Source organism: Melospiza georgiana, chromosome 5, assembly GCF_028018845.1.
Source record: "Melospiza georgiana isolate bMelGeo1 chromosome 5, bMelGeo1.pri, whole genome shotgun sequence".
In the NCBI taxonomy this organism is placed as follows: domain Eukaryota; kingdom Metazoa; phylum Chordata; class Aves; order Passeriformes; family Passerellidae; genus Melospiza; species Melospiza georgiana.
In genome coordinates, this window is record NC_080434.1 from 37,087,857 (window position 1) to 37,111,381 (window position 23,525).

At 45.8% G+C, this 23,525-nt stretch overlaps 1 protein-coding gene across 1 annotated transcript in view; it reads left to right on the forward strand.

The window, feature by feature from the left end:
* Positions 1–6,364: 6,364 nt before the first annotated feature.
* The window catches only part of FAT4 (FAT atypical cadherin 4), a 119,635-nt gene continuing 102,474 nt past the window's right edge, over positions 6,365–23,525 (forward strand). The window contains exon 1 of the mRNA XM_058024283.1: positions 6,365–11,632. Within this exon, the coding sequence (XP_057880266.1) occupies positions 6,365–11,632 (5,268 nt within the window). The remainder of the gene's footprint in view (positions 11,633–23,525) is intronic.

The following is a 23,525-nucleotide window of genomic DNA, read 5'->3' on the forward strand; positions in this document are numbered from 1 at the left end:
GACTAAAAGTTTAATTAACATAAAACATGATGTATTTCAGCTTCTGCACAGCCTAAAGGCTCCAAGGTTTTTCCTTGGCATATCAAAAAGTCTTCGTAATAAATCACCATATGCTACTAAATGTAAAGACATAATAAACTTGCTCTGTGGTACTCTGAGACTGATGAAAAGATGAGATCTCTTTAAATATGAGATCTCTTTTTTTAAATCAATCATGAAATATAATAATTTACTTTAAGGTTATGTAGTATAAGGCCTACTTACATCTCTTACATATGTGCTGTTTGCCCTTGAATGCTTCATAATTTTTCTTAATATTTTTTAAAAGACTTGAGGGAGATTGTTGAGCTTTTTTCCCCTTATAGAGAGTACACATTTCTGAATATTATGCAGATACTGTGTCTTACTTAAATTCTCTCTAAGTAGACTTTTCCCAGCTTTTATTCCTTTATCCTCTAATCTACCCACGCTGAAGCAAGCTGCCATTGTAACCACGTTCATACCAAAATTTTATTCTTCTGAGAGCCAAGTGATTTGGACATTCATGGCCTTACTTCTTCAAAAACTGCATTTGAGATGTTTTAGGTACTTCATTTCTCTTCCTTGAGCAACTGGCATCATGACAAGAGAGTCAGTAAAGCCCCACTTAGCATCAGGGTGACTACCAGTAAAGCTGCTGGGCTGCAGTGAACAGATTTAACTCCCAGATCTGCAGATTTGCTGAGCTGTTTTACTGGATAATAGGTGTTATTTCTGATCTAGAGACTTTAAGAGGTTTAGGTTTTAGAGATTTTAGGTTGCTTGGTTTAATGAAGACTGAGTAAGTGCCCAGAAGCTTCACAGTGACTGTGTGCAGTTGCATGCTGATGTGTTTCAGATTTTCTGGATTCCAGACAAACAGTTTATTTTCCCAGTGTCTTGCTTTCAGTAATTGCATCCCATTACTAAACTCCATCAAGAGTATGGAATACAGATGCTTGAAGGAGTAATGAGGTGCATTCCTTCAAAGACTAAGCCAGAAAATAAAAGCTTTCCAAATGTTTAAACAGATTATGAAAAAAAAGAAACAGGTCAAAATTGTTTGAGTTTCTGGGACATAGCAAAATTAGCACTTTTAACTAGTTAGTGACTATGAGCTCATGGTCCAGGCAAATGATTCAGGCTAGTTTCTCTCCTCAGCTAGCTGAACTCTACCATCTTGTGGGTTCCCAGGAAATTACAGCTTCAGTCTTAAAAATCATCCTAATAAACCAGCTAAAATAAAATAGCTGACAGTACTGCTTTTGGGTTTTTTAATGACTCAGTAGCATATTATAGACAAAATACTAATAAAGTGTTTTTTAAAAATTTATTTACTCTTTCAGTTTGTGGCTTTCTAAGCCATAACAATATGTGTGCATTGCACATATTTCAGTATTTCCCAGTTACTTTGCAAATTCTTGATTTGATCAGTGGAAGTTTTACTGTGACAATAGAAAAGAGAATTATACAAGTCCTTTGTTGCAATTGTGACAAGGAAATCAGAGCACTCAAAACAAAAATCAACCAAAACCAAGCACTTGTTTTGAGAGTCTGCTTCTTTCTCCTGCTCATTTAAGTTATCCTTAAGTACCAGAGATCAGTACAGTTTTGGCTTTGAACAGCAGGATTTCCACTTTCTATGTGGTAGGGATTTTTTACAGGAACTTTTTACTTTCTTTTTCTGCTCAGGAGTGATGGGATTCGTCCGTTCATTTGATGGGAATCTGACTTTGAGTCAAATAATGCTGAATTTAACACTTGAACTGTAGAGGATATTTTTCAAAACCTTTTAAAATGTGGTAGCTGCTGAGTTCAGCAGGGTTTCACCAGCAGCCAGGCCGTGAGCTATTAAAAAAACCCAAACCTTAATTTAAAATAAAGAAAAAAAAAAAAAAAAGCCACAATATGCAGTTAAAAGCACTGTGGGGTGCTCTAGCTGTTAAAGGAAAAAGAAAACATGGTGTTGCAGAGCAGGTGTTGAGAAATTAAACTACTGGGTTCAGACCAGTACATTTTTAGGCTATAAAACATGGCTGGAAAAACACTTTAATGTTCTTTTTCCAAGTGGAGCGAGTCTATTAAGTAATAAATATCAAAAGGCCAATTCAGCTCTCATTAGTGTGACTGGGATGGGAACTGAGACTTGAATGAGGCTCTAAAAGTCAGATGCTGCTGTCCCTGTCTGGGAGGATGTGATGCTCAGTGGCATATCTGAATTGTTTAGTGTCAGAGCAAGTGAAACTTGACTGATATGCCATGTTCAGTCCTCAAAACAACAGCAGGACTCATGGTATGTTATCTATCTAATAATGAAAAGGTAGGGTTCAATACCTATTGATTTAAATCAACATTATTCTGCCTCAAGGACTGCTAAACTGCATCCTGAGAAAGATGTTACAGTAATATTTTTACTTCTGGAGCAACACGGGAGAAAGTGCTGGAACAAAGGTGTTTTTCACTCTGTCTGTCCCTGGCTGAAATACAAAGTGGTGTGAAAAATTCAAATGCAGCTAGTAAGAGGAACCAACAGAGAAAAAGTTCAGTAAGAGAAGCAAAGAAAAATAGATTTACTCATTCATCAAACACACCCTGCACCCTTTTAAGAAAGAAATGTCTCACATCAATGAAGACTTCAATGAAGCCTGTAGATGATCATAGAATCATTTAGGTTGGAAAAGACCTTTAAGATCATTGACTAAACTGCAATGCTGCAAGTGTGGGCAGGATTCCAGCTGCCTCCAAGGAATAATGAGAATGCCCAGTGCCCAGCCTTGCATCACTCAGGAGCACAGAGCCTTTGTGCTCTTACCTTCAGCTCATCAGACATAAAACACAGAAACCTACCTGCCAGATCTGCTGGATTCATGACCAGTTCCTGTTCTGGCTGCAGAATAAAATTCTCTCCCTGCTGTGATATTCAATTGCAACCCTGAGACCTCAGAGGGCTGTGTGAGATAATAGGTATGCGTTCAATTTTCATTAGACTCACCCAAGGAACAAAAATTGCTTAGAAACTTTTTCCTCTTTTCACTTCATCCATCAGCCCTCTGCTTCTGTGCTGTCTGTGCCTTCCAGCACAACATTTCAGCAGCATCAGGGCCCACTTGAGGCAAAAACAGCGCTGGAAGCACATTAAATGTGACAGCCAGATGTGTTGATCTGTTGACAATGGACACTGAGGTCGTTATTAAGACTTTGCAGTGCAGCATGAGCTGGACAGTGTTGGGATTAGATTGCTTCTCCCATATCTGGAGGTGAAAGCCTGATGAAGTGTTGGGAGGTGTTATCAACAGAGCTGGAGGCAAGACAAAAAGTGCAAGAATGAACTATTCTTCACTTTATTTCCATCCCTGCAAGTTAAGAGTGGTGGAGTGCTTCTTAGCACAGACTTAACTCTGTTGAAATGTATTTGTGTTAACATAGAAGGGGTCAAAACTCAAGCCACACTTATGCTGATGAACCACCAGAGTAATTCCACTGACATCCACAGACTTTATAATAAAGGTATTGCTTAACACCTCCCAAAGCTGCTTCAATTTTAATGGGCTTTTTCTTAGCCATTAAAATAACTTAAAAAAAGTACAGTTGGTTTTAAAGCATCTTCTAAGTTTGACTACATTTGAGACAGCTCACAGTTAAACTACAGTTGTAATGAGAAAATAATCTTTAAATTATTTTATGACCGAAAATTTCTGTAAAATTTTGTATAACTTTTCATAAACATTTGGATTTAAAAAAGTAACTTTCTGAATCCTAAGGAATGGAATTTTGATATATTGAAACACTTCAGGAATTTAAAGGGTGTTCTTTTTTCTTTTGTGAATGACTCATCTAAAAAACATTTTTACATCTACAGGTACAAAAGGCTTAAGCAAATTATGGTTTTGAAGAGGTTCTGAGATATTTAGGTCCATCATAACAGATCATTGATATAATTGCAAATATTAAATTACAGGGCCTGTAAACTGGCAAATATATTTTGTTTGATTCATTCTCATGTGTTGCAAAACTTTGCAATGTAGAATTTTATTTTAACATAATGCAAGGGGAACAGATGATATTTCTGGGATCTAATATTGACAGACATTACTTATGAGTCTCTAGAGTAGCAAAACATGGTGCTTTAAAACCTATTGTCCAGATATTCTCCTGTTTTCTGGATATTCTTTCTTGCCCAGAATTTTAGCCATTTTGCTTACCTCTGATGTACAGTATTTAAAACACTGATGTTTTGCTTTCATATATTTAAATTTCCATACTTTTGCAGCAGCGTTTCTTATTTTGACATTTGAGAGAAGTACCCAGAGGGAAGCACAAACTTATGGGCACAGAAGAGCCTGAACAATGTCAGGACAAGGCTGTGCCTGTTCCACATGAAATATAGTTGGTTAGTAATTCTAATAAGAACTGGGGAAAGAACCAAAGCCCCTTTCAGGGGCAGAATGTTTCTCCGGGCTGTCTTTTGGATTTGGAGGTCAAATTTACGTGGCAGATGTGATAAATTCCATGCAGTGAAGAAAAAACTCCAGTGATTGGGACGTGATGAATGCTCCAAGACTTGTTCTAGTGAAGATGCTATCCTATGTTCTCCATGTCGGTAATCATCCCCCTCCAGCCCATATAATCTTATTTTTTCGCGAATCGCTGTTGGATTTTGCTGGCTCATAAGCCGCTAGCATTTTTGCGATGGAAGTTAAAGAAAGCCCCTTTCGAGGCTGCAGGCGAGGGTCGATGCACGCCTGTAGGTGGAGTTAAATATCAAAGAACCGGAGCAGAGCGCGGATCCCGGCGGGGGCAGCACGGATGAGCCCTGCTCGGCTGTCCCATGGATTCATCCCCGCAAGAGAGGAGGAGGTGTTCACACCAAGAATAGTTAGCGGATGACTTATCTCCCGCTAGACTATTGCAGCTAGGAAAGGCAGAGCGCTGCGAGGTACCAAAGCCCTTCTCCAGGTCGGATGCAGACGCGGAGAAATGAAAACTAAATACAGGCAGGGCACAGCAGTGCCAGGCAGGGAGAGGGGTTGTGCCCATGGGGTCGGGGCTGATCGCGGGTGTGAGCATCCATTCCTAGAGGGATTTGCAGGAATTGCTGGTCCGAGGTAGCTCTTCCTGTTAGGTGACAATAGAAAACAAGAACCACCCGTTCTTTCTTACTGTTTCCAGTCAAGATTGCTGCTAATGGTCATTTGACCTCCCTTTCTTTAATCATATCCAGGGTACTAGCGGGGAACAAACTGCCTTTGGCACCACGTCCTTCTACACGCCCCTACTTTTTTTTCCCACTTCTTTTCTCACTTTTCCATGCTGGAAAATACACTACCAGGTTCTTTAACTCACAGAGATAAACTCTGTAATTTGGTCATCCCTTATGCTGGATTTACCTTGTCATTTTAATTGCCAGATTTACCTTTGGGACTTTAATTGCCATCTATAGACTTTGTTTACAACCGCTGCTTGTACTTAAAGAAGAATTCGCAGAAAATTAAAACTTTTGCTGCCTCCTCAGATCTTCCTCGGTTTTTTGCAGGCTTTTTGGGATGGAGGAAGGATTTGGGCTTTTCGGTGTGCACCGTGGGATGCTCCGGCATCCCGGTGACGCTCCCGGCCGCCGCGCCGGGCGGAGCGGCAGAGGGCGCTGCGGGCCCGCGGGAGGCGCTGCCAGCGCCGCATCTTCCCGGGATAACGGGACCCGCAAGTTCCCTCCAGAGCTGCCTCCGAAGTGCGCGGAGCCCCGTGCCCGGTTCGCGGGCAGCCCGCCCCGCTCCGCTCCGCCCGGCTCTCCCGGCTCGCTGCCCGCTCCGGGCGGGAGCACCCGTGGGACCCGCTCCCCGCTCCCGGGAGCTGGCCCCGCTCCGCGCCCGTCCCGCTCCAGCCGGGGCGGCCCCTCAGGTGCGGGGGGCGGGCCGGGGCGGGGCGGCGCGGCGCGGCGGCCAATGGGCGCCCGTGGGGGGAGCCGGCCCGGCCGTCAAGAGGGCCGGGATCCATGAGCGCCGGGCAAAGTTGGGTCCGGGCGTTCGCGGATCGCGGACCGGCTCTGCCGCCGTGCGCCCGGGCATGCCGGCGGGGCGGCGGGCACCGCGCGGGAGCGGCGGGCCGCGGGGGCCCCGGCGGTAGCGGCTGCGGCTGCTGAGCGGCGATGCGGCGCGGCGCCCCCGGCCGCCCCCCAGCCCCGGAGCGGCGGCGGGAGCAGCGGCGGCACAGCCGGAGCCGGAGCGTCCCGTGAGCGCCCGCTCCGCTGCTTTCTGCGTCCGGAGCGCAGCGTCCGCGGGTGCCGAGAGCGGGAGCGGGGCAAGCGGCGGCGCCGGGCCGCCCCCTCGGGGCACTGCGCCCCCGGCTCGCCATGGGCCGCCCCCCCGCCGCCCGCGGGCCGCCGCCGCCGCTGCTGCTGTCGCTGCTGCTGCCGCTGCTGCCGCCGCTGGGGAGCGCCGCCGCCGCGGAGCCGCGCCAGGTGTTCCGAGTGCTGGAGGAGCAGCCGGCCGGCACTTGGGTGGGCACCATCGCCACCCGGCCCGGCTTCACCTACCGCCTGAGCGAGCACCACGAGCTCTTCGCCATCAACGCCACCTCGGGCGCCCTGCACACCCGCGCCACCATCGACCGCGAGAGCCTGGCCAGCGACGTGGTGGACCTGGTGGTGCTCTCCAGCCAGCCCACCTACCCCAGCGAGGTGCGAGTCCTGGTGCTCGACCTCAACGACAACGCGCCCGTCTTCCCCGACCCCTCCATCGTGGTGACTTTCAAGGAAGACACGGGCAGCGGGCGCCAGCTCATCCTGGACACTGCCACCGACGCCGACAGTGGCACCAATGGCGTGGACCATGGCTCCTATCGGATTGTGGCCGGCAACGAGGAGGGCCGATTCCGCCTGAACATCACCCTCAACCCCAGCGGTGAGGGCGCTTTCCTGCACCTGGTTTCCCGCGGAGGGCTGGACCGGGAGGCCACCCCCACGTACCAGCTGTTGGTGCAGGTGGAGGACAAGGGCGAGCCTCGTCGGCGAGGGTACCTTCAGGTCAATGTCACCGTCCAGGATATCAATGACAACCCGCCCATCTTCAGCCAGACGCTTTACCAGGCTCGAGTGCCTGAGGACGCGCCCGTCGGGGCCAGCGTTCTCCAGGTGACCGCGGCCGATGCCGACGAGGGCACCAACGCTGACATCCGCTACCGCCTGGAAGGAGGCGATGGCAGCGGTGCTGGGGACGGGGCTGGCAGCCTCCCGTTCGAGGTGGACCCCGAGAGCGGGGTGATCCGCATCCGCGAGCGCCTGGACTACGAGGTGCGGCAGCAGTACTCGCTGACCGTGCAGGCCATGGACCGCGGTGTGCCGGCACTGAGCGGCCGGGCCGAGGCCCTCATCCGCCTGCTCGACGTCAACGACAACGAGCCCCGGGTGAAGTTCCGCTACTTCCCGGCCACCTCCCGGTTCGCCTCCGTGGATGAGAACGCGGCCCCCGGCACGGTGGTGGCCCTGCTGACGGTGAGCGATGCCGACTCTCCGGCGGCCAACGGGAACATCTCCGTGTCCATCCTGGCAGGAAACGAGCAGCGGCACTTCGAGGTGCACAGCAGCAAGGTACCCAACCTCAGCCTCATCAAGGTGGCGGCCGCTCTGGACCGGGAGCGCATCCCGGCCTACAACCTTACCGTGGCGGTGGCGGATAACTACGGGGCCCCACCGCCACCTCCAGGCTCCCCCACTTCTGTCTTCTCCCCCGAGGGAGCGGTGGCAGCTCCCGTGAGCCGCTCCTCGGTGGCCAGCCTGGTGATCTTTGTGAACGACATCAACGACCACCCACCCGTCTTCGGGCAGTCGGTGTACAGCGTGAACATCAGCGAGGACGTGCCCGCGGGCAGCTACGTGCGAGGCCTCAGCGCCACAGACCGGGACTCGGGCCTCAATGCCAACCTCAAATACAGCATCGTCTCGGGCAACGAGCTGGGCTGGTTCTGTATCAGCGAGCACAGCGGGCTGGTCACCACGGCCGTCCCCGAGGGCACGTCCAGCTCCAGCAGGCTGGACCGGGAGACTGCTTCTCAGGTGGTGCTCAACATCAGCGCCCGTGACCAGGGTGTGCAGCCCAAGTTCTCCTACGCGCAGCTGGTGGTGACCGTCCTGGATGTCAATGACAACAAGCCTCGCTTCGGTCAGCCTGAGGGTTACCAGGTGGCCCTGGCTGAAAACTCCCCGTCAGGAACTGAGCTGCTTGTCCTGAGTGCCACTGATGGGGACCTGGGGGACAATGGGACTGTCCGCTTCTCCCTGCAGGAAGCCGAGCCGGTGCTGGCAGCAGTTGGCCCCTCCTCTGTGACCCCTCGCCAGATGTTTCGTCTGGACCCGGTTTCAGGCAAGCTCAGCACCGTCTCACAGCTGGACCGGGAGGAGCAGTCTCACTTCTCCTTGCAGGTCTTGGCCACTGATTTGGGCTCTCCTCCCCTTTCTTCGGTGGCCCAAGTTAACGTGACCATCCTGGATGTGAATGACAATAGCCCCGTGTTTTACCCCATTCAGTATTTTGCCCATATCCAGGAAAACGAGCCAGCTGGAACCTATGTGACCACCGTGTCTGCCACGGACCCCGATCTGGGCCCCAATGGAACAGTCAAGTACAGCATCTCAGCTGGAGATACCTCCAGGTTTCAGGTCCATGGGCAGACAGGAGTCATCACAACAAAAATAGCCCTGGACAGGGAGGAGAAAACTGCTTACCAGTTGCAGATCGTGGCCACTGATGGTGGCCATCTTCAGTCTCAGAACCAAGCCATTGTCACCATCACTGTCTTGGACACACAGGACAACCCTCCTGTTTTCAGCCAGGGCACATACAGTTTTGTTGTCTTTGAAAACGTTGCCCTGGGTTACCACGTGGGTACTGTCTTTGCTTCCACCATGGACCTCAACACCAACATCAGTTACCTGATTACCACGGGTGACCAGAGGGGCGTGTTTGCCATCCACAGGGTGACGGGGCAGATCACCACAGCCAGTATCATTGACAGGGAGGAGCAGGCATTTTACCAGCTGAAGGTGGTTGCCAGGGGCGGGGCGATAACTGGCGATGCCGTGGTCAATATAACTGTCAAAGACTTAAATGACAATTCCCCACACTTCATTCAAGTGGTGGAAAGTGTAAATGTTGTCGAGAACTGGAAAGCTGGGCATACCATATTCCAGGCCAAAGCTCTTGATCCTGATGAAGGTGTTAATGGTATGGTCCTTTACAGCCTTAAGCAAAACCCAAAGGGCTTGTTCTCAATCAATGAGCAAACTGGTGCTATAAGCTTAACGGGGCCGCTTGACATAAATGCTGGGTCTTACCAGGTTGAAATCCTGGCCTCGGATATGGGGGTGCCTCAGCTGTCCTCCTCCTTTATCCTGACTGTCTCTGTCCATGATGTAAATGATAACCCGCCTGTGTTTGACCAGCTTTCGTATGAAATTACTATTTTGGAGTCAGAGCCTGTGAATTCCAGGTTCTTTAAGGTACAGGCTTCTGACAAAGACTCGGGAGTGAACGGTGAAATCGCTTACAGTATAATTGAAGGAAATGCTGGGGATGCCTTTGGCATATTCCCAGATGGCCAGCTGTATATAAAAAGTGAACTGGACCGTGAGCTTCAGGAAAGATATGTTTTACTGGTCGTTGCCTCTGATAGAGCAGTAGAACCACTCAATGCTACTGTGAATGTTACTGTGATTCTGGAGGATGTAAATGATAACAGGCCCCTGTTCAACAGTACCAACTATGTGTTTTATTTTGAAGAGGAACAGAGAGGTGGGTCGTACGTGGGTAAAATAAATGCTGTAGATAAAGACTTCGGACCGAACGGTGAGGTCAGGTATTCATTTGAGCATATGCAGCCAGATTTTGAGCTGAACACAATAACTGGGGAAATCAGGAGTGCTCATCAGTTTGATAGAGAAGCTCTCATGAGGCAGAGGGGAGCTGCAGTGTTTAGCCTTACAGTAATAGCCACAGATCAGGGGTTGCCAAAGCCTCTGAAAGATCAGGCAACTGTACAGATCTACATGAAAGACATCAATGATAACGCACCCAAGTTTTTGAAAGATCTTTACCAAGCCACTATATCAGAATTGGCAGCAAATCTGACACAGGTGCTGCGAGTTTCTGCCTCAGATGTTGATGAAGGGGTCAATGGGTTGATTCAGTATTCTGTAATCAAGGGAAATGAAGAAAATCAGTTTGTAATAGACAGCAGCACAGGCCAAGTGACCTTAGTAGGCAGACTGGATTACGAGGCTACTGCATCGTATTCCCTTGTCATCCAAGCAGTAGACTCCGGAGCTGTTGCCCTAAGTTCAACTTGCATGTTGAGCATTGATGTGTTGGATGAAAATGACAACAGCCCTTCCTTCCCTAAATCAACCCTGTTAGTGGATGTCTTGGAAAATATGAGGGTTGGTGAGCTTGTGTCATCTATCACTGCCACTGATTCTGATTCAGGTGACAACGCTGACCTCCACTACAGCATTACAGGCACAAACAATCACGGGACCTTTAGCATCAGTCCCAACACCGGGAGTATTTTCCTTGCCAAGAAATTGGACTTTGAGACACAATCTCTGTATAAGCTGAACATAACGGCAAAAGACCAAGGGAGGCCTCCGCGATCCTCTACCATGTCAGTGGTCATACACGTCAGGGATTTCAACGATAACCCTCCTCATTTTCCTCCAGGAGACATCTTTAAGTCAATTGTTGAGAACCTTCCTGTGGGCAGCTCTGTCATTTCCGTGACTGCTCATGATCCGGACGCGGATATTAACGGGCAGCTAACGTATGCCATCATCCAGCAGATGCCGAGGGGGAATCACTTCCGTATCGACGAGGTGAGAGGGACGATATTTACCAATGCTGAGATCGACCGGGAGTTTGCCAACCTCTTTGAGCTGACGGTCAAAGCCACGGATCAGGCTGTTCCCGTGGAGTCCAGGCGCTTTGCCCTCAAGAACGTGACCATCCTGGTGACGGATCAGAACGACAACGTGCCCGTGTTCGTGTCGCAGAACGCCCTCGCAGCCGACCCCTCGGTGGTGATCGGCTCCATCCTGACCACCATTATCGCTGCGGATCCCGACGAGGGTGCCAACGGGGAGGTGGAATATGAGATAGTCAATGGAGACACCGAAACCTTCATCGTGGACCGCTACAGCGGGGATCTGAGACTGGCCTCAGCCTTGGTGCCTTCTCAGCTCATCTACAACCTCATAGTTTCTGCCACCGACCTGGGCCCTGAGAGGAGAAAATCCACCACTGAGATGACTATAATCCTGCAGGGGGTTGACGGGCCTGTTTTCACTCAGCCCAAATACATCACCATCCTGAAGGAGGGCGAGCCCATCGGGACGAATGTGATCTCCCTGGAGGCGGCGAGCCCGCGGGGCGCAGAGGCGCAGGTGGAATATTACATTGTGTCTGTTCGCTGCGAGGACAGGAGCCTGGGGCGCCTCTTCACCATTGGGCGCCACACCGGCGTCATCCAGACCGCTGCCATCCTGGACAGGGAGCAGGGAGCACGCCTCTACCTGGTGGATGTTTATGCCATTGAGAAGTCGTCTCTTCTGCCCCGCACGCAGCGAGCAGAGGTAAAGGTTTATGCAGTAATTATTTGTCTTGTTGCTCCTGGGTAATTCCAGGATTATGGTTGGGTTTTCATTGAAGTTGTGGTGTCAGTGTTGGGCATGAGCATGGGCTCTGAGCAGCTCATGTCATGGAAGTTCTTGCCATCCCTGCCTGGCTGAGTCCCTCCAATGACAGGTCTCCTCACACACCTCCAATTTTGGTTACTTTTCTACTTAACTCACTGATGAGTATGAAAATGGTTTTGTTTCTCTTCCTGGATGTGACAGGTGGTGAAAGTGTAACATTTTATTTGGAAACTTCCCTTATCACAAAGCCTTGACTGAAGGGTCTTTAAAGGTTTTCTGCCTGACTAGCTTGAAAAGCAATGGGTGGAAACCAGGTTTGGAACATCATCTGTGAAGTACAAGTGTTTTATTTGCTCTGTTTTCAGTCACAGAGCTGATCATTCACTCTGCTCCTGCTGTCTTGTGTGGTAATGCTGAGAAGCCAGGTGTGAGAATGAGTCTTGTGTTTGCTTGAAGTTGCAGCATCTCCTGGAGCTGCCTTCTGCACTTCACCATGGCCTTTGACTTGGCATTCCTGGGAATTTGGGGCTGGCCCTGCTGAGTGGGCCAGCCAGGAGAGGATGGATGGTGGTAGTGTGTAGTGGTTTAACCCTTTCCCTCTCTGGCTGAACATGCCCCTCAGTGCTGCACAGCCCCACCGATCCCCCAGCCACACTTCCTCCTGGGAATTAAGTGTTAGTTTTGATACTGTGGTGGTTTGCAGGTTTGGGTTTTTTTTTTTGTTTGATCTTAGCAAAAGTGGTATTTCCAATTCTTACTTGACAGCTGTGGATTTTTTTCTCTTCATAGCTGCTTTTGTTGTTTCTTCTGCAGGTTAAGTATGATCTGTGTGTGATGTTGCTCTCCCATCTGGCAGTGACATATCCTCTCTGAAGTGATTGTCAGGGATTTTGAGCACTGCTCCATCTCAGAGATGTGATCCCATCCTGCTGTGTGTGCAATGTGCTACTGATGGTCATGTGTTGACCAACAGTAGAGTATTGGAAAAAGACCTGTTTTAGCAGTGCTGCTGGTTAAGTAATCCATGCTATTTTTATGAGAATATTCCTGTTGTGTAGGGCTTTGTACCCCTGCTAACAATTCCTAAAAGAGACACCTTTATAATTTTTTTCCTTACGATTGTGTCACATTTTGTCTTGGTGGACAGTTGTTCTGAGGGTCCGGCCTTTGCCATTGGGCATTTGGATCACGACCCTTCAGCTCTGAGTTTGAGCAAAGAGTTTCTTGGCTGGGGAAGGACTCATAGGAGACCCAACCCCATGGCTGCAATATTCTTACGTGTTGTAAAAGCATTTAACATGAGTATTTGCTGAGCAGGGAACAGAACAACCATTGAAACTTCAAACAAGTTTTACATTGTTGAATGCAAACCACTTCTGAAATCACAAGCAAATGTTTTATTCTGTAAAGAGCACTGAGAGGCATAATTGGGAGTTAGAATTTCCTATTACTGGTTGTATCTTTATAGCCTCTAAAATGTGCCTTCTCCCAAATGTAATTAGCTTACTGTGCTTCTTTGTAAATGTATTATAAATTATAATCAGCTTTCAACTTTCAAAAACACAACCATATGCAGTCTTCCTCTTAACTGATGGGATTTCTCTGGGAGGCTTTTGCTGTCCAGCACAAGAACTGCTACAGTGGCATTCTGTGTGCAAGCTGACTGTCAATGGGTGCTGAATAAGCAACACAACTTTTTTTCATATATTCATATATATTTTTTTTCTATTTGATTTTGTTTGTTGGTTTTGGTTTGGATTTTTTTTTTTTTTTGTGGGGAAAAAAACATGAGTATTGTGTATTTTCTTTCTTCTCTTATGAAGAGTGTTGGGTTTTGTGTCTTGGTATGGTTAAAGAAAAGAGAAAAATAGTAATAGGATAGTCTTAACAATATCTACATGATTATTCTTCATTGCCTGCCATGCTCTCTGCCCTGATGCCAGAAATCATCTTAATTGCAGTGTGGCATGTGAGAGAACCACTGAGCACGGGGAGCTGCCCAGTGCTAAACGCGCTGAGTGAGATTGGCACGGAGAGCAGCAGGAGTAAGGAAGTTAATGGATCTTTTGTCTGATACAGACTGCAGCAGTGGGTCTGGGTGACAGGTACCTGGTGTGAAATAGAGATGTTTACAGTTTTGAAGCAGTGGCTCGGCTTTGTCTGGCAGTACAAAAGAGGAGCAGGCTTGCATGAAACCACTTGCTCGAGAAATGAATTAATCCTTGTCCTTGGAAGTGGTGTGATTCTCCCCCTCCTAAATTCTGTCACTAATTTATTTACCTTCTAAAATAATATCAAATACATGGAAAAGATCCACCTAGTGCCCTAACTGAAGAAGAAAGTATCTTTTCAATATTTCTCATTCATCCCTTGTAGGAACTTTGTGACCAGAGTGTCCAAGGGCAGAACTTTGCAGTGGCAGGACTGTGGCGAATCCTTGCTGAACCCAGAGCAGCTGATGTGCCTTGAAACTGAACAGTTCTGTTATTTTCAGTAAAGTAACAACAAAAGTTTAGGAAGCAAAATGTTTGTTTACAATTTGTGGTTTGTGTTTTCATCACTAGCTTTTTATCTTGTGTATGTTTCCGTGTTTGTTGTTACTATATGGAAAGAACAGTGGTGGTGGGGTGTGTGTCAGGAAAATGCAAGTAGTGAAGTAAAGCTTTCTTCAAATACCAAATATTTGAGATTCTAAAGGAAACTCAAGTGCTTCTTCCAGTGTATTTTACAGCTAGATGGTGTAATTTTGGATGGTAGTTGTTGAATCTGAAAGGTTGTTTTTAAATTTTATTTTGGGTTTTTATCCTATTTGTAATCTACAGTGACAGACCAGATGATTTGATATTGTGTGAATGTGTTTGGTGATCAGTCTCAGCTTTTCTCCCTGTTGTATTAATCATTAGGTTAATACAATCATCACTCTTGATCTCATGTGAAAAAGAATAATGTAGGTGTCTTAAAGGGGTCCCTTCAGTTTGCCATTCCAAACCTTTTTAAGTGTTTCTGCTGGTGGAAAACCAGCAACTGCTAAACTCCTTTCTCGTGGCTTTCCAACATAAATCCTCTTTTAACCTTTTGGGCAGGGCTGAGGGTTTCACCACCATGATTTTATATTTGATATAGAATGGCTGATGCCTGCTGGCATCCCTTGCACACCTCATGGCTCCCCTCAGCCCTGCCTCCCCAGACAAGCGCTGCATGCTGTGGGATATTTTGGGTGGCCTGTGGTGTACCCTGCTTTGTGTCTGGCAGCAATAATAGGAACCCAGGGACAATACTTCATCTTCTGTGCTGTGTAACCAGGGATTAAGAGGAATTAGACAGGATCTGCAATTTGTGTGTTTAACCCTTCAGTGGGTGGCTTCCTTGAAGGAAGTTGTGGCCCTGTGTATACAATTTATAGGGATTTATGTATCATCTGTGCCAGTTGGGAGGGGGAAACACTTTGGGAGGTGAACTCCTCAACATCTTTCATAGACTTCAAAAAGGTTCATAGCTCCCAAGGAAGGGAGGAGAGGGGTGTACATGAGAAAGGTGTATAAACTTCAACTGAAAGATTTAGTAGTGGTATTGATTTGAAAATGGAAATACATGGAGAGGCAGATCAGTGGTCCTGTTGGTGCTTTTTACCTGGGAATGTTAATGTCCTCTCAGAAGAGGGGGATTGTCTTCATTTGCAGGCAGGGTGAATTGAGATGCTGGGCTTTCTTCTGCTCTGCATTTGTAGCTTCATCTTGATTCATGATTGCTGTAGGCACAGAGTTTGTGGTGATTGGGAGTGGCTGATGGGCCACAGCTGTGGGCAGCAGGTGAGCAGCATTGAAGGTAACGAGAGCCCAGGGGTGCTGCCCAACCACCAAAGGGAGCAGAGGGCACACAGGTGCAGGGCATCAACAGGAGGGGATGAAAGGCTGGGCTGAGGGACAAGAGGGGCAGATGCCTGCAGCCTTCTGGAGTGGTGTGGTGTTACTGTGTGTGGCTGAAGCCTTCTGGAATTGTATGGTGACACTCTGTGTGTTGTGGCTGTCTCAGCTGTGACAGATGGACACTGTTGGGGATCTTGGACTTCCAAGCTGGGGAGGTGTTTCTGCCTTATTCAGGTAAGATGTGGGCATTTCAGCCAATGCTTGGTTAAAATCTGGACCTTAATGAAGAAAGGCAGGGTGAATGGCCCTGGCCTCCTGGAAAGACAATCACAGGAGGGTTTGCCTTGATTCAGTAGGAACTGCAGCCATTGCCATGAACCTAGGATTGCATGGTGTGAGGAGCTGATGTGGAGGTTTTTGTCCCAGCCCAGGCTGTGTCCTGTGGCTGTGCTGGTTCTGTGTCACTCCTGCATCCCTGGGCTGGGTTCTGCTCCAGGGCTGTGGTGTCCCTCACCATCCCACTGAGAGATGAACAGGGGTCCAGACACTGAAGGTGCTGCTTCTCCAGCCAAGCTGGCTAATGCAAGGCTTTACATTTAGTAAGGGAATTAGAAACCCACTTCAGAGAAGTCTTATCTGGCATGTCTCATATTTACCAGCACAAATAAGAACAATGAGGTTCTCCTTGTATTCATGCTATTTATAAATTGGTTCATTCTTTAATGATACATGGCACATCAATTGTTGCCTGAAAAAGGAAACTGCTTATGAAATGTTGGAGTAAACAATGAAAATCTGCTGCCTTGTCCCAGCTCCAAAGACACTTTTTTTTCCCTTCCTAAAACTGATATTGCTGGTTCTAAGGAATGTGTAATTGTTGAAGTTACTGCTGTCATTTGCATGATATGAAAAAGGATCTCTAAGCTGTTCTTGAACTAGAGTGGGAGATGAATGTTCCTTATGTGGAAAACTATTCAAAACCAATTTGTGTGGTTTGGTTCAAAGTTGGCCCTTTTTTCATCCTCTCTAATTTCTTTAATGAATCTGCCTTGCTACATGTTCTTAATATCTAGAATTTCTCATTTCTTTGCTATTTTAGCAGCCTTTGGGCATTTTTGCATGTGAGGTCACCTAATAATTTTTATGTTAAAAATCACTAGACTTCTAAAAACAACATTCTTTATTATGGAAAATATTATTTTTCATGCGTCTCTAGTGCAAACACTAGACATTATAGCCAAAAAAACAGGGCAAAATTTTCATGTGCTTATTTTTGCTAAGTGTTAAATTCTTCATACAAATCTCCAAATGCTTCTTGGGTTCTATAGATGTTAATAAGTGAGTCCTTTTCCATGTAAAATGATATCCCCAGGGCTGAGGGAGTGCAGTGCTCTTTCCATGTGTTAGGTGAAGCAATGAGTGGCTGCCCATTTGCCCCAGGAGTTGGTCTCCAAAGCCTGCTTTGCCCTTTTGGTGTCCCCAGCCCTCACCTGTGTTTTACTGGGGAGGACTGTGTTGGTGGTGGTGTCTGAGACCTTTGCTGTTGTTCTTGTGCAGTTTCTCTGAGACTGCACCTCACCAAAGGATGCTCATTCCCTTTGGACTGGCAGAAGTTTCCATATTCTGAGTCTCTCCAGGTTTGAATTGCCACTCCCCACCCCTCCAGGAGCAAGGCGTCCATTTAATTTATATCAAAGCAAGCCCTTGTATGACATAGTTCTGCTGGTACAGTTTGTTTTAACTGTGTCTAGACTGGGGAGCAGCACTGCTGGTAACTCAGTTTGGTTTCTTGCTCTGTGGAGACAAGCCCTAGCACACTCGTGTCCCAGTTTAAAAAAAGGAATTTATGGGGGCTGAAATTGAAGTGAAACAAAGAGTTTTCCTCACATGTTCCCCAAGCCTGGAAAAGCAGATCAGAATGGTGCATCAGTGCCATACTGATTTGTTTCAGTGAATTTATAGCCTGCTGGGCTTTGCCAAGAATAATAGCAGCTACGTTAGAGAAACTGTCTTTGTTTTACTGAGACGTTTCTCTCTATTCTAATAAATCTTATTTTTAATTAGACCCTCAGTCTAGACTGTCAGGCAGGTTTGTTTTTACAGTGCTCTATTTTTGTTTACTTCCTCGCAGGGAAAACATTCCAAAAGGACAGTAGAACAGATGGAAACTGATAGCCATGATCACACTGTAAAAATACATCGAGCTGCATTAGTTAATGCAAAAGAATTTCAGAGGGCCTGTTATGAAGTGGTAATTTATGTGCCAACAGCTATGCAGAATGTAATGGAAACAAGAGTTTGCCTCAGCATTTCGTGTCTGTAGCCATCACACATGCATGCTGATGGTAGGTGGCTTGTGTTGACACATCCTTAGTAAGTGATCTTGGTCTTAAATGATTGTGCAAGGGTTCTGCTGCAATTAATGGAGCCATCCAGAGCTACAGACAGAAAGGCATTCAGCAGCTCTGAGGCTCAGACAGGTGGAAGAAGATGCTTCTTCTTTTGGAGAACAGCATCTTGTTGCAGATGCTCCTCTCCAAAGAGCATCTTTGCTCTTCTACCTTCTCGTCCTCTTCACTCTGTCCCAAAGGGCAAGTTTGGGTTCCCTGCAGTGCCCCTATGAGGATATTATGACTCCCAAGAGCCCTGTGAAGCTGGTTTGGATTCTCTAATAGAGCTGAAACATGAAGACAGGGTTTTCCTCATGGATGTTTAAGTGAAATGAGTGGGAATAGGTTTGTGATGTGCCATATATTGAGCCTTGTGAATAGTCCCTCTCCAGCTCTCTTGTAGACCCGTTAGGTGCTCTGAAGTCTCCCTGGGCTCTTCTCCAGGCTGAACAACCCAGCTCTGTCAGCCTGACCTGACACAAGAGGTGCTCCAGCCCTTGTGTCATCTCCTTCTTATTAAATTGTTTATGAATGGCACTGATAAAACGGATGGGCTGGAGCCTTTGTGTTTTACAAGTTACTTCTGACTCCTTTCCGGGCCTTCAGTTGGATCTCTCTTTTATGGGGCATCTTAAGAGCACAGAGCTTGGCTGTCTCTGTTGCTGATGGGAAGCAAGAGGGGTTTTATGAGCTGGGTTAGGACAGCAGCTGCTTTTGGAGCTCACAGCTCATTCCTGTGCTCTCTCTAGGTGTGTCCTGCCTTTGGGAGCAGGCTGTGCCATCTTGCCAGGGCCTTTCTGCCACGTGTCACCTGTGGAGCTGCTCTGGGCTGGGCCATAACTCTGCCCTGATACTGCTGCCCGTGCAAGGTTTTCATCTGCTGCTTAAGCAGAAATAAACAAAAGACTCCTTTCAACCCAGTGAGTTATGCCAACGAGTGTTAGTTTTGGTTATAAAATCATTTAATTTTTTTCCTCAAGGATTTCTCTGGAGGTATTTTGAATTTTAATGCTTCTGAAGCCTTTTCAAGATGTTTTCTTTGTCTAAAGCAGAAATAAGAACATTAATGTAAGGTTTTAACCAAGTGCTCCATACCTAGTCCTCTTTGGGTTTTAAGGCAAACATGTAGTTTATAATAACCCACACTTTTCAGCACTGAAAGTTTTGTGGGTTTTTTGACATCAGTTTGTTTTTTGGGCCAATCTAGGAGAAGACTATTAGTTCCAAGAACATGTATATGATGTTTCACCTACTCAGATGTGTAGTCCTCTTGCTAGGCTAAGAACAGAATTTATATCCTACTTGTACCAAATTAATTGAAGTAGCATCCAACACTAGATTGTGTGGCTCTGTGTAATTCAGTGCTAATTGGCTTTCAAAACAAGAACTTGATCTGCAGCATCCTGAAGCATTTGGGGAGAGGAAAAAACTCCAAGTTCCCATCCCAGGACACTATGTACATTAGGACAGAAAACACTACTTTAAGCTGGAGGGGTATGTTTGCCATGGGCACTGTGCATGGGGAAATAAGTGATTCTATTTCCCTCCAAGTGTATTAGGGGAGAAATTGTTCCTTGGAGAGAGCTGGGCTGAGTGCTTTTCATGTCAACTCCTTTCTGGATCATTTTTGATAAATTAAGAGAATTCTCCTGAAGTAGTTCAGAGGAATAAATAAGATGCCAGAGCTGTGCTGCACATCTGTAGTATATGTGTTTAAAGCTTGAATTTTCCATAGGGGTTTTATTCTATAATATTACACTTCAAGGTTCCTGGTGTTTTCCCCATTTTCATTCTTTATTCTTTTCAATACAGCATTTCTTTTTAATCTATCAAAGTGTCATGCTTCCTGAAATATTGAAGACATGTTCTATTACAAAGCTGTTTAGAAACAGAAGGCAAACTCAGTAGTTGATTGTACTCCTAATCTTTTGAGACCTGCAGTTCTGAGTGTATTTAAATGACTTTTTTTTTTTTTCCTGAGCATGATTCTAGTGCCTTTGAAAGTTGCCTTATAAATGTTTTTATGCCTGCTTGCTTTGAGGAAAGAATTTGAGCCTTTATGATTCCAGTGAGCACATTAATGAAAATCCAGATTTTTAACCCCAGTAGGGTCATGTCAGATTGTCGGGAAACTAATTTATGGCGGTGGTGAATTTCTTACCACTGTTTTCTTCCTTTAGCAGTGCCCTTAGCTCCTGCATTTTAAACTTTTCAGGAATTAGCCTGTTTTATTTCATTTCTACCTATACGTTTCTAAACTCCAGATAATTCCTATGGTCAGCACTGAAATTTGTGCAGGGTTTTTTGACATCTGTTTGTTTTTTGGGCCAAGCTACCAAGTGGGGTTGCAGTTCCTTCAACGAGGTTAAGTGTTTGTGTTGAGATCGTAATTAATTAAACATATGGACCAATACCTTGTTATTTCAAGTCCTGGAATTAAAAAAACTCAGAGCATTGCCTGGCCTGCGGCAGCAGAGAGGGGAGGAAGAGGGAGGGGACTTTTTCTTGCAGGGCAGGATGATATGGGGTAGGAGCAAGCTGCCAAAACGCTTGGATCAGACTAAAGGAACACAGATGGCTGAGGCTGATAAAGGTGTCTCTTATTGTGTTGGTTTGTTGTTTTTTTTTTAATTCTTTCTCCTCAGCACTGTTTTGAGTTTGTGTGTGAGGGACGGGTAAGAGGGGAGGAAGACAACTGCATTGTATGATGTGTTTATTTGGATACATTTTACAGCCTAGGAAAGGAGTTGAATGAATTCAATACTCCTCAGTAGGATGCCAGAGGCTGGAGCTAAGCCCTCCTTTTAGGTTTCTGTAACAAATGAAAAATAATGGATCTTCAGGGATTTATGTCCTGCTGTCCAACCTTCAGTTCTTATCTGCTAATAGAAAAATCCCCATCCGCTGCCTGGAGTAGCTTCTAAAAATTGGACTGAGAGGCCTTGGAAGCACGTGGCTGCCTCTGCTCACAACCAGCGCTCCTCTCACAGGCCCCTTTGTGTCTCCTGGACCCCCAGGGGATTTATCACTGTGATAATTTATTTATTGCCATGCTTTATGATATCTGTGTGTAAACATGAGGTGTATATACTGAAGACACCCATGTACAAATAAATGACCTCCAAGAAGGAGGCGCCCAGCTCTGCCTGGTGGAAGCCAGGCCTCACCACAGGACAGGAATGTGTTAAGGAATAGCAAGTCCCACAGACTCTAAATCTGGGCAAAGCCCAGTTCTTCTTCTTAGCATTTGTTATTTATTGTTCTAGAAATTAACTGGTCACTGCTATCTGGAGATGTCATGTGTGAACTTTGAAGCTGCTTGCAGGAATAAATCACTGCCACCAGACATGGTGGCTGTTCCAAGTCTGTCAGAGCTGTTCCACCCATGAGCAACACCATCCATCAGGGCGAGGCTGAGGAGAAGCAAGGCCTTTTTTCCCTATTTAAAGCAAAATCTTTAGGGATTTCCCTATTTAAAGCAATTTCTTTAGAGGGCCCTAAGATCCTGGCCTTGTGAATCATGGTGGTAGTGTGGCTGGAAATCTCCAAGGTGTTCTTCCCAGTGAGCATGGAAGAAAAATGGTACATGAGACTTCACACTAGGCAAATAAATTTAATTTTGGATATATTTTTTTTCAATTTGCAGTCATTAAGTTGAAATATCACAGTTGTTTTTCATAAAAACTAGGATATTAAAAATCTAATTGCAAAGTCATACTCCTAATGGTGTAACTTAGCTTCATCCAAATCAGGGCTAATTTGGTCTTTTGTCTTCTAGGTATTCTTTTTGTCCTTCCTTGATCATCCCACGTGTATCTGTTTTTAAAACACCTGTGGAAATACAATTTACAACAGTCAAACTGCTCAGAACTCATGGAGGGAGACAGTCTTACCTTCTGACATTTAGTGCCATAAAAATGAGTGTGCTTTTCTGATGCCATGAGGTCTCACATGTGCAACCAGTCTCTTCTAAAAATACACCCTAATATTATGATTATTAATTGTGGCTACCACTATACCAATAGAAAAATAAATGCCGTCCAACTACATTCCCTTTTCTTAAAAAAAAAAAAAAAGCCCCTTTGTGTGAGTGAGAAAATGCTACCTTTTTTTTTTCCCTGTGAAAATATAACATTGTTATTACAGCTTTGGCTCTCTAATGGATATATGAGCATGAGAATCTGGAGTATATGAAAGAAATTATTACTAAACAGTGGACTGGCTTTCCTTTGAGTTATGCTAATTTTCCTTTGCTGTAACTCTCTTTTATTTAGTTAAATTGCTCTTAATTTACATTGGTAGAACCAAGCAGAAAATAAGGCCCTGAGTACACGAGAAGGACCGCCTATTTGTGGGAATTAAAATCTACATTGAAAGTGACACGGGGTAAACACTAAACATCTAACAAAAAGCTTGGCCCTTGCCAAGGAAATAAAGAAACCAAGACATTGTGCAGCCTATAGTTGGGCACTTTACATGGCTGGAGCTCTGTGAAAAGGAATAGAAGGCAATGGTGGTAGCACAGTGCTCCAAGGACAAGAACTGGGGATAAATTTTGCTGCAGGGCAGCTTGATGGGGAGCAGTTTTGTGGGAGCCTGGGCTGAGAAGTCAAACTCCAGAATGCAATTTGTAAACAAATACACTGCTCCCTTCTCATATAATTACAAATAAATGAATATTAATTTAGAGGCTTTCTGTTGTGGCATAGTTTAAAAAGACAAAAATTGGCTGTTTTGTCTGACTTATGTAGGAACTTGATGTCCACACAGGGACCTGTGTGCCTTGCTTAAAGTAAGCTACTATATCTGGGATTTGGTGGAATTTCAGTAGTAGATCCCGTAGCAGATGCAGGTTTCTGTTTATACTGGGAATAGCAACCAGGAAATCCTTCTGGAATGCTAGAGAGCAGGTTGGTGGTGACAGGTCCACCTTTCTGAGGCTCCAACTTCACCTGCACATGGAAGGGTGTGAAATTCAGTGGTTCATAAATACTTAATCATGTTTAGGTGGCAATCCCCTGATAAGATATTCAGTTTACTCATATATATTTTTTTTTAATTTTCATTTCAGAAAGTTGCATTGGAATGAAAGAATTGTTCTTAGTAGGCTGAAATATACCTTTCACCACCACTCCAAAATCAATTTTATTATGATTCCAGCAAGTATCTGTGTGTGTATTTCTTCATTTGAAAACCAGAAGGCTGGTGTTTGGAATAAAGGATTCTGAAACAGAAACAGTGCATTAAATTTCCTTTGCAACTTCCTGAGACGTTGATTAATTGGGACAGTCAGAATGGCTTGCTTTTAGAAAGAAAAAGCTTAATGATTAACTAAATTCTTTTTCTGGTCCCCCACTGAGCATATAAAACGGTTATAAAGGAATGTAGAAGAGGCACAGTTGGAGTTGTTGTTGTTGTGCACAATAAAAACACAGGCAGATATTTCACAATATACTAAATGTAGCCAGAAACATTAATTTCCATGTGATAGCTATCAAGATCTTAATATAGATGTGTGCTCCAGGTCATTTGATGGTTTTGGGAGAGAAAAGCTGTCACAATCTGTGGATTTTA